At 39.7% G+C, this 15400-nt stretch overlaps 2 protein-coding genes across 15 annotated transcripts; both read left to right on the top strand.

Annotated features, from left to right (window-relative positions):
- Positions 1 to 53: 53 nt before the first annotated feature.
- On the top strand, positions 54 to 3157 carry sart1 (spliceosome associated factor 1, recruiter of U4/U6.U5 tri-snRNP). Its single transcript, XM_044027504.1, has one exon. It carries the CDS (start codon positions 403 to 405, stop codon positions 2716 to 2718), a length of 2316 nt encoding a protein of 771 aa, XP_043883439.1. The 5' UTR covers positions 54 to 402; the 3' UTR covers positions 2719 to 3157.
- An 868-nt stretch (positions 3158 to 4025) lies between these two features.
- LOC122770712 (oxysterol-binding protein 1-like) lies at positions 4026 to 14946 on the top strand. Of its 14 annotated transcripts, none has more exons than XM_044027743.1 (21): positions 4026 to 4155; positions 5054 to 5224; positions 5392 to 5600; positions 5798 to 5960; positions 6057 to 6168; positions 6257 to 6455; positions 6602 to 6716; positions 6833 to 6896; positions 7649 to 7816; positions 7895 to 8140; positions 8372 to 8492; positions 8612 to 8715; positions 9195 to 9290; positions 9419 to 9603; positions 9712 to 9941; positions 10062 to 10100; positions 11196 to 11243; positions 11854 to 11892; positions 11995 to 12027; positions 12149 to 12187; positions 12589 to 14946. In XM_044027743.1, exons 2-21 carry the CDS (start codon positions 5091 to 5093, stop codon positions 12729 to 12731), a joined length of 2487 nt encoding a protein of 828 aa, XP_043883678.1. In that variant the 5' UTR covers positions 4026 to 4155; positions 5054 to 5090; the 3' UTR covers positions 12732 to 14946. The 14 variants fall into 14 exon arrangements, with proteins under 14 accessions (XP_043883678.1, XP_043883681.1, XP_043883683.1 ...); XM_044027744.1 differs by lacking the exon at positions 4026 to 4155 and adding an exon at positions 4273 to 4404; XM_044027745.1 differs by lacking the exon at positions 4026 to 4155 and adding an exon at positions 4447 to 4688.
- Positions 14947 to 15400: the final 454 nt, after the last annotated feature.

Genomic DNA, 15400 nt, shown 5'->3' with positions numbered 1-15400 from the left:
ACGTTAACAGCAATCTCATGTTTCGCTCACCGGAAGGAAACAGTAATATTACAGATCGTCGTGTACTCGTTCTTCCAAGTAAGCAACTTGTGTGTTGTGTAGTGAGGAGTGAGTGAAATTAAGCGCAGAGAAGAGACAGCTGAGAAATTCACCTCCACATTTACCCGATTAATATCAGTTTTTCGGACTCAAGGTTTGTTCGCTTTTTTTGGCTCCGCGCTGAGCAAGTTGTGACGTCGGTTAGCCTAGTGGCCTCTGAAGCTAACAGTCAAAGAAGGAAACGACGGAATAAAGGAAATCTAATAACTCGATTGTCCACGTTAACCCCATCAAAGACAAAGTACGTATACTCTCCGTTACTGGGATTTTGTGTTTCCGCTGTAGGAACCAGTGGACTAGACAATGGGGTCGTCAAAGAAACACAAGGAAAAGAGTCGCGATAAAGACACAGAGGAGCGCCGTCGCGAGCACAAAAAACATCGCCACAAGGACCGAGACGCTTCGGATCGGGATGGAACAAGGGATAAAGAAAAACGAAAGCGCTCCAGGTCCAGGGAGAGGAGTGGACGAGATAGCCGCAGCAAGGGTGAAAAGAGCAGCGGTGAGCCACGCGTGAAAAAAGAGAAAGTTGACATTGGATATGAAGAGAGCAATGCTGAAGTACAACCCCAATCTGCGAGCGGAGATGCTTCACTCAGTATCGAAGAAACAAACAAACTTAGAGCGAAGCTGGGTTTGAAGCCCCTGGAGTTAAATGAGAACAAGAAGGAGCTCGGTACCAAAGAGGAGCCGATGGTGGCCGCGACCATTAACCCTGTAATCATCAAACAGCAAAAAGAGATGAAAGAGAAGCTTGCCGCTATGAAAGAAAAACGCATCCTGAACCAGAAATTGGGCAAAGTTAAAACTTTGGCTGAAGATGACTGGCTAGATGACACAGCTGCTTGGGTAGAAAGAAGTAGAAAGGTGACCAAAGAAAAAGAAATGGCAGAGAAAAGAGCCAAACTTCTGGAGGAGATGGACCAGGAGTTTGGTGTCAGCAGTCTCGTGGAGGAGGAGTTTGCACAAAGAAAAAATGTCGCCTACTCATCCCGAGATTTGAAGGGACTCAAAGTGCAGCACAAAGTGGACTCATTCACTGAAGGCCAGACTGTCATCCTAACCTTGCAGGACAAAGGTGTACTTGAGGAGGAGGAAGATGTGCTTGTAAATGTGGGGCTGGTAGACAAGGAAAAAGCTGAAAAGAATGTGGAGTTGAAAAAGAAAAAGCCAGAGTACAAGCCCTATGAAGAAGAGGAGAGTGTGGATGACATGGTTACATTCAAATCCCACTCTGTTCTTTCAAAATATGACGAGGAAATTGAGGGCGAAAAGAAAAAGAGTTTCCGGTTGAATACTGGGGGCTTTGCTGATGGGATGCGAGAGCGGGAGCTTCAGGTCATGAGAGAGACTCTGCGAAATCAGGCCCAGTCCTTGGAAATGCCAGCACTTTCCATTGCCTCAGAGTATTACACACCTCAGGAAATGGTGGGCTTTAAAAAGACAAAACGACGTGGGAAGAAGATCAGGAAGAAGGAAAAGCATTCATCTGCAAATGAACTACAACTTGATGACACTCGCAGCTCTGATTTCGGTTCCAGGACACGCGGTCGAGGCCGCAAACAGCTAGATGATGATGTCGAGGAAGTAAAGTTGGAGGAGAGCAAACCACCCCAAAATATCCCCCAGATGTCTGATGACATCAGGATGGCAGAAATGGATATAAGTGACGATGAAGACTTTGTCATTCCTGAGGCTGCTGTAATTGAGGAGGATGAGGCAGAGCAGGAGCTTCAGAAACAACTGGAGAAGCAGAGGAAGCTGAAACAAAAGCAGCTTCTTAAGGACTCTGGGGAGAAGGTGGCAGAGCAGATTAAAGTGCTTGATAAAGGTGAGGATGACAATGATCCTGAAAAGAGAAACAACATTGTCTTCAATGCCACCTCAGAGTTTTGCAGAACCCTTGGTGATATTCCAACTTATGGGTTGTCAGGCAACAGAGAAGACCAAGAAGAAATTATGGACTTTGAACAGACAGAAGAGAAAGACGAGGCTGGAGATTCAGATTCAGAAATTGATGAAAATGTTGGATGGAGCACAGTTAACTTGGATGAAGAGCAAAAGCAACCTGACTTTGCTACAGCTTCAGCCACCATTTTGGACGAAGAGCCCATTGTCAACTCTGGCCTTGCTGCTGCTTTGCTGTTGTGCAAAAATAAAGGTCTGTTGGACACTCAAATGCAGAAAGTAGCCCGTGTCAAAGCTACAAAGGGCGCTCTACCCAATGATAACTACTGCATTGAGGACAAGATGGGCTTTGATGATAAATACAGTCGCAGAGAAGAATACAGAGGGTTCACACAAGATTTCAAGGACAAAGATGGGTACAAACCTGATGTCAAGATTGAGTATGTAGATGAGTCTGGGAGGAGACTTACTCCAAAAGAAGCTTTCAGACAGCTCTCACACAGATTCCATGGGAAAGGGTCTGGAAAGATGAAGACTGAGAGGAGGATGAAAAAGCTGGAAGAGGAGGCACTGCTGAAAAAGATGAGCAGCAGTGATACTCCGCTGGGGACTGTGGCTTTGCTTCAGGAGAAGCAGAAATCCCAGAAAACACCCTATATTGTGCTAAGTGGCAGTGGGAAAAGCATGAATGCAAACACCATCACTAAATAAGTAAACCGTGGAAAGTGAATAATCTATCTAGTACACTTTCTCACAGATGTTTTAAGTAGTGTAACTGCTACAATTTCTTGGCTTAGTTCATACAAGCATCATTGTTGTAGTGTGGTAATGTTGAATAAAATGAATATAAGTAAGAGACATGTTTTGTTTTTTTTACATTTGAATTTTCAAAATTAAGTAACTCGGGGCATAACTCTAAATAAGTACAATATTCCCTTCATGAAAACACGTAGTTGATTGTGCAGTGTTAGTTTAATTTTAATGCATCTGTTAATTTCCTGAGAGCTGTTGCCCTGCATGGTCATTTAACTACTAATGAATGGGAACAGAAACTATTTGAAATGCATTTGCTATCATGAGTGGCAAAAGTTGACAATTTTCATTCAGCTTTATGATGTGATTTACAACAGAAATAAAAATACATAAAATATACAGTCTACCTGTTGTAATTAATGTTTTGAAAACTGGCACAGCTCACCAAGGCACAGCTGGCGGTTTACATTAAATCCTCAATCTGTATTCTGGTTACTACTAAAATCTGATTATTTCTTTGAGCTGTAACACCCCATGCCTCCATTGCAGATGTATTGGTGGCAGTATACAATTTGAGGTACATTTAATCATGTTTTATGAATACATTTTTTTTCTTAGTTTTGTTGAAGATGTTTTACCTTTCATCCACCTCAGTCAAGTGCAGTTGCTTTTATCAAAACTGTTGAAGTTTTTCACCTGGATAACCTTACATGCAATGTAATAGGTTTAATAGGTTTTGTTTTTTTAAATCTGACTGCATATTAGTGAAGGATCATAACCCAATATTGATACTTTCTGTGTTCTTTGATAAAATGGATGGCAGCCATATAATAATTTGGCACTTGATAGATCATTATGTGTAGTAAGTTCTTATATTTTGTTGTTAACCATAAATTACATTAATGTGTACACATTAAACATCTTAAAATCAATCACAACCATAGCTGTGATAGATTGGTTATTCCCAGGGACTGGGTTGGGATCCACACACAGGTTGCAGGATTTAATTTTTTTCTTGGATATCATTTTTGCAGCCTTTTACTTTCAAAATATCATTACACAAATGGCAGTAAAAGTGCAAATGCAAGATTTTTATTCAATTTTTTTGTGAAGTGGATCGCAATGGTGTTCCAAAATCTGGGTCATAACGAACTAAGGTAATGGATAACGAATGGCTTTTCAGAGATTATAAATTCTTGGTTTTTTTTCACATCACATAAAGCATACACCTTTGACCCTCAGATGTGTCACGTGTTTCAGCGGAACTAAGTTGACGGTTAAGCGGCTGACCGACAGCTATTTTGTTGCACATCCAAGTAGCTATCCGACTAGGCTAACGACGGGCTACATCGCTTCACCCATGCAGAGTTGACGGCTAAAGTCTGCACATGAAAGGTAGGTGTGTTACGAAACTGAACGCAACTTAAGGTTGTACGTCACGTAAAAACAAAGAGAGAATATACAGTTCAAAGTGATTTGCATCTTCCACGACGTGTCAGTTTGACAGCTTCCTGTTATTTAGCTAGCACAGAGCTCAGTGACTGGCGGTATTTTAAGTAGCTTTGGCGATTGCAAATGGCTTCTTGTTCTTCGAGAAAAAACATTATATACAGACTGTGCTCTCTCAACGTTGACATTTTACCGGTGGGTTAAGTTGTGTAATATTGAGAGTTTTGCTCTCACCCCAGATTCTATTTTGTTTGGCTGCGTTTTTGGCTCGGGGAAGCCGAAAGGTAAAGTGGCATTAGTCAATTTCTAGAGCTGTCACCTTATTTCTTCAATTTTGAGATTCGTGGACGTGGCATGTATACGTTAATTCAGTTGACAAAACCATCGGGTACGTTGGTTGATCTGGTTATTTATGGCCGTTACCTCTCTTGTTGATTTTGTATTCTTCTTCTGGATTTTATCATCCATAAGTCAATAAGGTTAGTGCTTTCGCTGAAACTAGCCCGACATGAAAGGAACCTTTGACACTTAACTTTCATGTCTTATCATCCTCAAGTTAAATGCCTACTGTGCTCTGTGCTTTCCTATCTTTATACTTCCATGGCATCTGTTGTTGCCAACTGCCATAAATCGAGAACAAAACTCACACTGAAAGTTTATTCATTGTGTTAATAGAATCTTTGCTTTTATGTACTTGTATTGTTAAGTTTAAATTATAATTTGTTGATGTTGATCAGTTGATTCTGATTGTATACTTGGTGCAGCTGTCTGTTGCAACAATCACACCAGTTTATAAAAGGAACAACAGTATGTCCAACCATGAAATGTTTATCCCCTCCCCAAGGCTCTAACCACTTCCAGTGAAACCAGAAGCTGTTGTGATGTCTGAGTCTAAGCCCCCCACTCCAACTCCTGGAGACACATACAAGGGTTGGCTATTTAAATGGACAAACTACATTAAGGGATACCAGAGACGCTGGTTTGTTTTGAGCAATGGACTATTGTCATATTATAGGTAAGTTATAGTCTACTCACTCACACACACACACACACATATGCCAAGGAGAGTAATTTACTCTTGCAATGCACTGCATTAAAATAGCACATCTTTCCTCTAATTTAAACACTATTTCAAACGTGTTGTTTGTTGTTCCTTCTCTCCTTCCTCATATTTATGTACAGGACCCAGGCAGAAATGGGTCACACATGCAGAGGCACCATTAACTTGGCTACAGCCAATATTGCTGTTGAAGACTCGTGCAGTTTTGTCATTTCCAATGGTGGAGCACAAACCTACCACCTGAAGGCCAGCTCCGAAGTTGAGCGCCAACGCTGGATCACAGCACTGGAGCTTGCCAAGGCTAAGGCTGTCCGTATGCAGGCCGAATCTGGTGAGAAGAAAGAAACATTGATTGGGGATATACTATGAAAATATGATATAGCTTGTAAAATAGCATCTAAGATATGCACAAATGTATGTTTTTTCTTATTTCTCAGTGTTGAAATAAATAATGTTAATGTGACGTTTTTTGTTCTGTTTGTTTTGTTTGTTGTTGTTTTTTTTTCACATTACCTTTCCCTTTTTCAGATGACTCGGGTGATGATTGTCCCTCAGTGCCCCCCACCTCAGGACAGGGTGGAGGCTGTCGTAATTCAGAAGTCCAGTCCACACTTCGAACAATGACCAGCAAGGTGGAGGACCTCAGCACCTGCAATGATCTCATTGTCAAGCATGGGTCCGCCCTCCAAAGGTATTAGTTATTTAAAGAAGGGTGATGGTGATTTTAATATTTGCTTTGTCAAATTATTTCTACATTAATGTATTAATTTCTTGTACAAACACACAGGTCTTTGTCAGAATTGGAGGGGATTCGTGGTGGAGGGGATATGGGGGACAAAATCAGACAAGTGACGGAGAGGGCCACACTGTTCCGAATCACCTCGAATGCCATGATCAATGTAAGATACACTTGTTCAAATCACAGAGGAAGACAGGTCAGTGTTGTTGACTCTCTAACATGTTCCCATTGTGTACATGTGTCCTAAGGCTTGTCGAGACTTCCTCTCCCTGGCTCAGAATCACAATAAGCGCTGGCAAAAGGCCCTGCAGACTGAACGGGATCAGAGGATACGGCTGGAGGAGACACTCGAGCAGCTGGCCAAACAGCACAACCACTTGGAACGAGCTTTCAGAGGAGCCACAGTTCTCCCTCCTTCATTCAGCAATCCTGCCTTGGGTAACAAAAGTAAGTCTCCCAAACCTTGCTTAACTTTTTTCTTTGGAACTTTTACTTGCCCTATCATACCACATACCTCCCCTATTCATTTGAGATCAGTGGAACCTTTTAAACCTTTTAGTCACGCCTTCCATCACTGTCTTTTTTCACTTTAGCTGGTGTTTCAGGAAAAGGTGATGCAAGCGATGAGGATGATGACAATGAGTTCTTTGATGCTATGGAAGACCCAGCAGAGTTCATAACTGTTCCTGCTGACCCTAAGTATCACAGGTTGACTATTTCAAATGTCACTGATATATTTTTAACATCTCAACTTTTTGTGAATTCTCTCCCTTTTATACAGCTTTGTTTTAAAATATCTGCTGTCTTTCTTCTCTGTTTTACAGGAGATCTGGCAGCAACGTTAGTGGGCTCAGCAGTGAGACTGGAATGGACGATCAGTCTGTAAATGTGTGTGAAACTCTAGAGTTCAATTATCTTGTCTTAAAATGCTATGTAAAATTACCTAAAAAAAATTTACTGTAGTCCCAATTCAAAGCATTCAAGAATGCTGACTGCCACTCACAGAAAGTTTCTGTAATGGGAAAATCCGACTCTGCACCCAGTGTTACACTGTGGTCATATACATACATACCTGTCTCATTGTCTTATTTTTACAAATATTCAACCTATTTAATTAATTTTTACAGCAACAGGTGTGTTTTAGAGTATCAATGAGAAACACAGCAGTGGAGAAGTATGTGATGAGTAGAGTGTGACAGTAATAGACTCTATAAACGTTATGTTCGATAAATATCCACAACATAGTGTGTGTGAGAGAGTGAGCATTAGCTAACTTTGGCTGCAGTGCCATGTTGTTTCCCTATCCTGGAAATTGTATTAATACACACCAGTATCACTCTTAAGCATCCTCTCTGCTTCCAGCTATCTATATTTGAATGCACCTTCACTGCAAACCCTCACATTGCTTCTTCTGTTAAGAAGTTAAAAAAACTTGTTGGGGTTGTGAGGCTTTTTAGGTTTGGTAAAGTTCAACATCTCTGACTCATGGCTACAGCTGCTACAGCCCACAAATGAAAATGTATTTCTCTTAATCTCTGATGAAATACCGTTTTTATTTTATGATTTAATATAATGAAATTTCTTACATATAGCATCTTTTTTACGTTGTTATTTTTTTTTTTGGTTTTGTCTTCCTTCAGTTTGATGAACAGTCTTTGGCATCCAATCTGGAGTCTCCCCAACCACTTGAGCTTGAGCCAGTTAGACAAAGGCGGACGCGTATCCCTGACAAACCCAACTATTACCTCAATTTGTGGAGCATTATGAAGAACTGTATTGGAAAGGAGCTCTCAAAGATCCCAATGCCTGTAAGAAACACATTCAGTTGGTATATAAGAAGCTTTTCTTGAAGCATTACATGTAATCACTCTTTTTTTCTCTGCTAGGTTAATTTCAATGAGCCAATCTCCATGCTGCAACGTCTGTCAGAAGACTTGGAGTACTACGAGCTGCTGGATAAGGCTGCTAAATGTCAGAGTTCTCTAGAGCAGATGTGTTATGTTGCAGCGTTCACAGTCTCCTCCTACTCCACTACTGTCCACCGCACAGGAAAACCTTTCAATCCTCTGCTGGGAGAAACGTTTGAGCTTGATCGACAAAAAGAGTGTGGTTATCGCTCCCTGTGCGAACAGGTATGAGAACAAAATGTGGTTGCTTTTTGCACTAAGCAGCTGTTTAGTGTGTTTATAGTGTCTTTCTTGTATAGGTCCATTAACCGAACCTCAGTCCGTTTTTACCAGATTTCAGATGTAAAACAAGCATACTCAAATTGTGTTTATCGAGGCTTGTTTATTTTCTTGAATATGCGTTGGTCACTATGGCACAATTAACCATGAAAGTTTTTTTCACGTGCCTCTTCTCAGGTGAGTCACCACCCGCCTGCTGCAGCTCACCATGCCATGTCTGAAAAAGGTTGGTCCCTCAGACAGGAAATTACATTGGCCAGCAAATTCAGGGGAAAATATCTCTCCATCATGCCCTTGGGTGAGTTTATTAGTCTCTGGGTCTCACATTCTTAAGTTCATACCTTCATTTTGTGTACATAAAAGAATTAAGATGAACACTGTTGGGTATAATTATGTTCCCTCTCTCTCATGCACCAGGTTCTATCCAGTGTATATTTGAAAAGACCAACAATCACTACTCTTGGAAGAAAGTCACAACAACAGTACACAACATTATTGTGGGGAAATTATGGATCGATCAGGTAACCCTGAAGCTGAGCAAGTCCTTATTAAACTGAACATTGAACTTTGAATCTGCTATCAGGGGCATCATCTCTTGGCTAACCTTTGGCTACCCTCTTATCCATTCCATCAGCATCCTTCTTCTCCCTCAATGAATGGACATTTAATCACATACAGTCTAATCTCACAAGTAGAGACACTTGTGAGATTAACTTCTCAAAGAGACTGGCTCTTTGAGAAGTTATGGCCCCTAAATTGTCCTGGTATATTTGAGACATTTCTCCTAGATTTACTGACAGCCCTGACACTAAGAGACCCATGTCACTGAGCAAACTCTTAATCAGTGATTGCTGTTGGAAAATGGAGATATTTATCACTCAATTAAAAACAACTTTCACATAATTAAATGTATGTGTATGTGTACATGTAAATTGATGTTGTTCTGCTTGGGTTGTCATTCATGACAAACATTTTGACCTTTTCCATCCTCTCCATCCAGTCAGGGGAGATAGATGTGGTGAATCACAGGACAGGAGATCGCTGCCACCTCAAGTTTGCTCCCTACAGTTATTTTTCCAGAGATGTACCAAGAAAGGTGGACTTAAATTAATATTCTTTTCTCCTTGTATTGTATTCTTTTAACATGAAACGTTCACAGTTTTACTTACTGCCGGCTTTTCTTTTTAAACTTACCAGAAAGGTGTGGTTTTTTTCTTCTTTCAGGTAACTGGAGTTGTAACTGATCAAGAAGGAAAGGCCCATTACGTGTTGTCGGGAACATGGGATGAGAAGATGGAGTTTTCCAGGATAATGCAGAGCAGTAAGGGTGAAAATGGCACAGAAGGCAAGCAGAGAACTGTGTATCAGACCCTCAAAGCCAAAGAAATCTGGAGAAAGAACCCTCTACCGTAAGTGGTTGACAGCTCACCTTACCCCTCTACCTTAACAAGAATCAGGGATGGGTAAAGGGGTAAGGAGTGAAAATGGAGTTGAGCCTTATTGTGATACTTTTTCAGAGATGGAGCAGAGAACATGTACTACTTCTCCTCACTGGCCTTGACTCTCAATGAACCTGAAGAGGGAGTGGCGCCAACAGACAGTCGAAGACGCCCTGACCAGCGATTAATGGAAGATGGACGCTGGGATGAGGCTAATGCAGAAAAACAGAGGCTAGAAGAAAAACAGCGCATCGCCCGTCGAGAAAGGGAGAGGGAAGCTGTGAAAGCAGCTAGTTCTCCAGAGGAAGGTAGGAAAACATAAAGTCAGCCATTGTTTTCGAAGTTAATCAGTTTGTGTTTCTTTCCATTCATCGTTTGTCCACGTGGTCTTTGTATACTTTTCTGCTTGTCTCTGTCTCAACCCTAAGCTGTCACTGAGGATTCAATCAATGACTCACCCTTTAAAAGCAAGTACTCTTCTCTTAGTCTTTGCCCGCACTAGTTCTCTTTATAGTAAAGCAACACTATGCAACTTTTTTTTTACCCTACACTGACTTCATAATCAGTAAAAAAGACGCAGGAATCATCGAAAGTCTTCACATTTTGGCATGTATGTTGTAGCAACAGCACGTCTACCAAAGGTTGTATAGTGTTGTTTAATGCTAGAATTCACATTCTTACACATTTGTGTGTATAGTAGGAAATAGGGCTGCACGATAAATCGTTAAATAAATCGCAATCTCAATTCACAACTACATGTGATCTCATTTCTAAATGACAACGATTCTTCTCCATTTTATTTCATGAGCTGCATCGCAAATAAATGGTCACAATTTCCTCTCTGAGTTTCTCACCCCAAACACAGCCTTGTCGCTGCCTTCTCTCTCAACGCATGAAGTGCCTTTATGTCACGTGATTCAGTGATGGTGGAAGCCTGTCTACAGTTGAGAGTAACAGCGCTGAGTGAGTGCTGCACAGAACATAGGTGTGTCTGACAGTGTGTGCTAAGGAGAAATCAATACAAAATGGATGGTGATGTAAACCCAGGTGGTAGTGACGAGAATTGCACAACCACCCAACCCGAGCTTGTGCCAAAAAAAAAGGTTTGCATTCGGCTCGCGGCTCTCAGTTGCAGGCCTTAAGCAGTGCTGCCACTAAATACACTAGAACTCCTCTGTTAAATGATGAGATTTTAGAGATTTCCTTGCTAAATGTTGGAGATTAACCCATGTTTTCAAGATTGTTAAGTCTTTTTAACTGGTATGCAGTTCCCATTGTTCGGTTAGATTCCTGTGCCTCTTCTTTTGACGGCACTCTGACCAATCAGTGAACGGCAGTCTGACGACGTCACACATTTTCCCTGGTTATGACGTCACAAGTTGAGCTAGTGGAAAAACTCGTAATCTAACATAAGCCGCTACAATAATAATAATCTCAATTCTAAACAAAAAAATCGTGGTTCACATTTTTCTAGAATCGTGCAGCCCTTGTAGGAAGGTGTAAATGTTTCATCATCATCAGCTCATTCACATTTGCTGCCCATTCATTTTTGTTTCAAATAGCTGATGCACAAGAGACTGGCACAGAAGCAACAGAGGTTTCTGACGAAAGCAAGTATCACAGCTTCACGTTGAGTGTACTTTTTAACAGTGCTGTGTGTGGCATTTTAACAAAGCAGTGAGTAAGAGGAATTGAACATAGTACATCCAATGGAGACGAGTAGGGTTGTTTAAATTCCATTGCCTTCACAACTATTCAAGCAAGTGCTGTAGTTTATGGAGAAAAACATTCCTGATGGTAATCTGCTGCTGCTGCTTGGAATAAGGCACTCCATAATTCTTTTTCACTGTACTTTTTCACAGTGCACAGGGTGGCACAGTTCATATTTACTATTTGTGGTTTGGAACAGTAACAGTTATCGCCTCAGAAAATTGAGGTCACCACTAATTAACACCACATTAACGGTGCATTTCTCAATCTGATTAAATTGTTTAAAAAAAAGATTATCTATGTAACGCAAAGCAATGGGATAAATGGGAAATCTGGCTTTAGATCTGCAATTAGTAATGTTCTTCTTGAGATGAAGGTCAACTTGTCTTTACTTTAAGTATAATTCTCCAGGACTTAAAATGCTACAAATAGCACTTTCAAAATGTACACAAGATATTGTTGTGGATTTTCTTTATTCTTATTTATTTTGTTTGTGCTGGTGTTGCTCAGCTGACACAGAGGACTCTCCTCCACATACACCCGTTGCATGCAAGTAGCCCTTTACATTTCCCCTCCTCTTTGTCTTCTTTGAGATCATGCCCATTCCTTTATTTCTCTCCCATACCTTCATCCTTCACTCTTTTTTTTCAGCCCTCAATGGACCGTCATTCTCCCCTGATTTAAGCAAGTATTCTGTTGAGATATAACATACACTGCAATGATTTTAGAATACAGATTAAAAAGAAAAACATGTTCCTTTCCTACCATTTTCACTTTACATCCTTTACAACTTGTGCTCTCTTAGTGGAAGGCAAGGAAGGTCCTCATGGCGCTCCAGTCAAAAGCAAGTAACATTAGTCCTGCACTCTATTGACTCCCTTTTTTGGATCATTAGTTTTTTTGTTGTTTAGACTAGGTTTGCAACTAGTTATAATGGCCATAGTTGAATAACATCGATTTTTTTTTCTCTATTAATGGATTCGTTTTGGTCCACAAAATGTAAAAATAATCAGTTTATTGTCATAGAGGAGCAAAAAGAACAAGAACATATGAATTTAAGTATTAGGTTTGTGTCAGTGGTCCTTTCTTTAACTAGTTGTAGAATCTGCACAGTAGAACATTTATTATACTGTTAGCCAACCATCTGTGAGCACATAAGCTTAATTTAAGCTTGATGTGTTGCCATGAGCTTAGTGGTTTCCTTCCTACCTTTATAGTAAACAACTTGTTTTTCTTTCCTTTCAGGCACCCATCAAGACAACTACCAAGCAATGTGGTTTGAGAAGACGGACGACCCTGTATCCGGAGAGACCCTGCATGTCTACAAAGGAGGTTACTGGGAGACGAAGGACCAAGGCAGCTGGGACATGTGCCCTAACATTTTCTGATCACAGGCTAATCGGCTCTTTTTCCATCAGTGGTGTGAGAATGAGAAGAAGTGGTAAGAAGTGACCTGTCTTACACCAGCTAGACGGGGAATCGAGCCTGACATCAACATGTCTTCAATGCCTTTGGCTTTAAAAGATTGCACCCATCACCTTCACTTCTGCAGCACAGATTTGCTCAGGATCAAGTGCATGTGGTTTTCACCATCAATGTTGATACAATCTCCATTGTGCTTGTAGAAACCTTGCACCTGATCAGTGTTCAGAAACCATACTCACTGCCTCTTTAATACTGTCTTTACTTTGATTTTATTTGCATGTTGTTCTGACCGTGTTTATGTATTTTGTGGATTTACTGATGTTGGGCATTTTTCAAGTCTTATTTGGACATAGTGAACCACCAAGTTGCAATCCTTTTGTTGCTTTATTTTGGAAAGACTCTTTCCTTATGCAGCACCACTGGATAGATTATCAAACGCTCGCATATTAACGTTTCCCCTACACCAGTTTGAGACCACATCAAAAGCATTCAGTGTTTATTATTTTATTTATTCTTTTATAGTCATCTTTCATATAGACCCATATGTGAAACTGGGTTTCTCTTTAATTCTCTTTATTCCATATATGAATATATGGACATATTGAATACTATTAATAACTGAATTACAGTCCAAAAACTGGGAATTAGGCAAATTGGGCACTCTAAATTGACTGTAGGTGTGAGTGTGAGTGTGGATGGTTGTTTGTCTCTATGTGACCCTGTGATGGATTGGTGACCTCTCCAGGGTATACCCCGCCTTTCGCCCTATGTCAGCTTGTATTGGCACCTGAGATCCTCATGTGGAGGATAAAGCGGTGGAGTTGATAACTGACTTAGTGGTACAAAAAAAAAAAATTTCCTTGGTCCTAATGACATTAAATAAGAAAATACTTTTATACTCCCACTTCCCATTCCTACAAGAACCAGTGTTTGGTTTTGTTGTTTTCCTTCAGCAAATCATTTTAGAGTGTAAATGTTTCTCATGTCTCATTTAGTGCAACAGCACAATTATAATGTGTTTCAGTGTCAGTGTGTTTAAAAGTTTGCCTCCATTTAAACTCTGCTTTCACTTTCAAAGTAAATATTGACACTCACAATGTGAACATGATTAAAATGTAGAGCAGAAGGGCCGAGCTCAAGATGGCACAGGGTTGTTTTTGAACTTCTACTGACCCAGTGATCAGTGAAGTGAAATATGAGGCAAGTGTTTTTGTCTTCCTGTTTTATTTCAAACATGGATCGTAGCTTTATCATCATGGATGGAGTCGGGATATTTCATTATTTGCGTATTATTAGTATGGATTTCTTTTGTACAGACCGCAATAACAGTGCCTCGAGGTTTGTGTACACTAAATGGCTCACAGTGAAATAGGAGGACAGTGTGAAGGTAGAAAGCTGTGACTTAAAACCATGAATTATGTGTCTGTGTTTGTCTCCATCACATCAGGTGGAATGACTGTGTGGTTGATGAAAATCTAAATTTCATTTTATATTCAAGTGTACTTAGAAGGAGAACACTGAAAATGATGATGAGAAAGTATAATGTTGCAAATATTTATGTGTAAATAGTGAAATTATTGTGATATTAACTGTTTTTGTTGAGAATACAGAATCAAAAGGCAGGGATGCACTTTTATTGATTTCTCTTTCTAATTTTTATCTTATCCAATATGAATACATTGTTATTTCTCAGCTGTGTGTACCGTTTTACCCCAACTCATCCTGTACCACCTAGTTCAGCTTTATATATTCATATTTTCAACCTTTTTAATGGTTTAGATGTCTCTTAGTTACAGAATTGGTCCATTGTTTTCTCTTCATCATGTCTTCGTTCTATTGTCATATATTCTTGATTTTTAGGCATTGCTTTTAATTGTTATTTTTTTTCAATTTATGTTTTTGTTTTTGTTAGTGTGGTTTTCAGAATTGATTTATGTTTTTGCTAAAAAAGAAAAAAAAAAGAATCTGAAGGTGTAATTGCACATAGGTTCATTAAATCAATCCTACCTAATTTTCAATTGACAGTAAACTGGAAACTTTGACACTTTGTGGGTTTATTATGGAAGCCTTTTCCAAACTATGATGAAGAATTGCAAACATTAAATAAAACAAATATACTTTATCTTTTTTGTGTCATAGGTTGACAATATTAAAGCCTGTGTGGAGATGAAGTGCAAATCTTTGGTTTTGCTGTTTATTTGTTTAAAACAATGGCCCATATAACTTATTGGATTCTTACACGTGGCAGATAGATTAGTAAAGCTATAGAAAAAGTTTGCCTTATATTCTTAATTTTAAGTTTAAATAGTTATGTGTCTTTGTTTTCAGGTTCTCTGTAGAACTGTCATGTCATCACAAACATCAGCAAAGGCAAAACTTAAGCTCTGTCAACATGTCATGAAGACCAGTTTATAGGCGTGTTAATATTAGATAATGACTTGTGTTGGAGTATCATTTTTCATCATGTGATACCTTGTTGAACTACAGCTATTATTGCTTTGACTGCCTTTTAACATAAAGCATACGTTTTACAGTTATGTCTGCACAACTACACTATTTGCACTGGTACACAATTAGAAGCATGTTACTTGTTAATTGTATGATTCTGAGATAAGTTTGTGTTAACGTTCAT

Source organism: Solea senegalensis, linkage group LG6 (genome assembly GCF_019176455.1).
Source record: "Solea senegalensis isolate Sse05_10M linkage group LG6, IFAPA_SoseM_1, whole genome shotgun sequence".
Lineage (NCBI taxonomy): Eukaryota > Metazoa > Chordata > Actinopteri > Pleuronectiformes > Soleidae > Solea > Solea senegalensis.
Note: the sequence above shows the minus strand (reverse complement) of the source record. Positions and strands in the feature narration are given on the sequence as shown.

Bases quoted from the DNA above. Each gene is read 5' to 3' on its own strand.
- sart1 (XM_044027504.1), top strand. From the start codon at position 403: ATGGGGTCGTCAAAGAAACACAAGGAAAAGAGTCGCGATAAAGACACA.
- LOC122770712 (XM_044027743.1), top strand. From the start codon at position 5,091: ATGTCTGAGTCTAAGCCCCCCACTCCAACTCCTGGAGACACATACAAG. The intron at 8,141-8,371 runs GTATGAGAACAA...GCCTCTTCTCAG, and splicing joins ATCGCTCCCTGTGCGAACAG to GTGAGTCACCACCCGCCTGC. The intron at 11,893-11,994 runs GCAAGTAGCCCT...CTTTTTTTTCAG, and splicing joins TCCACATACACCCGTTGCAT to CCCTCAATGGACCGTCATTC.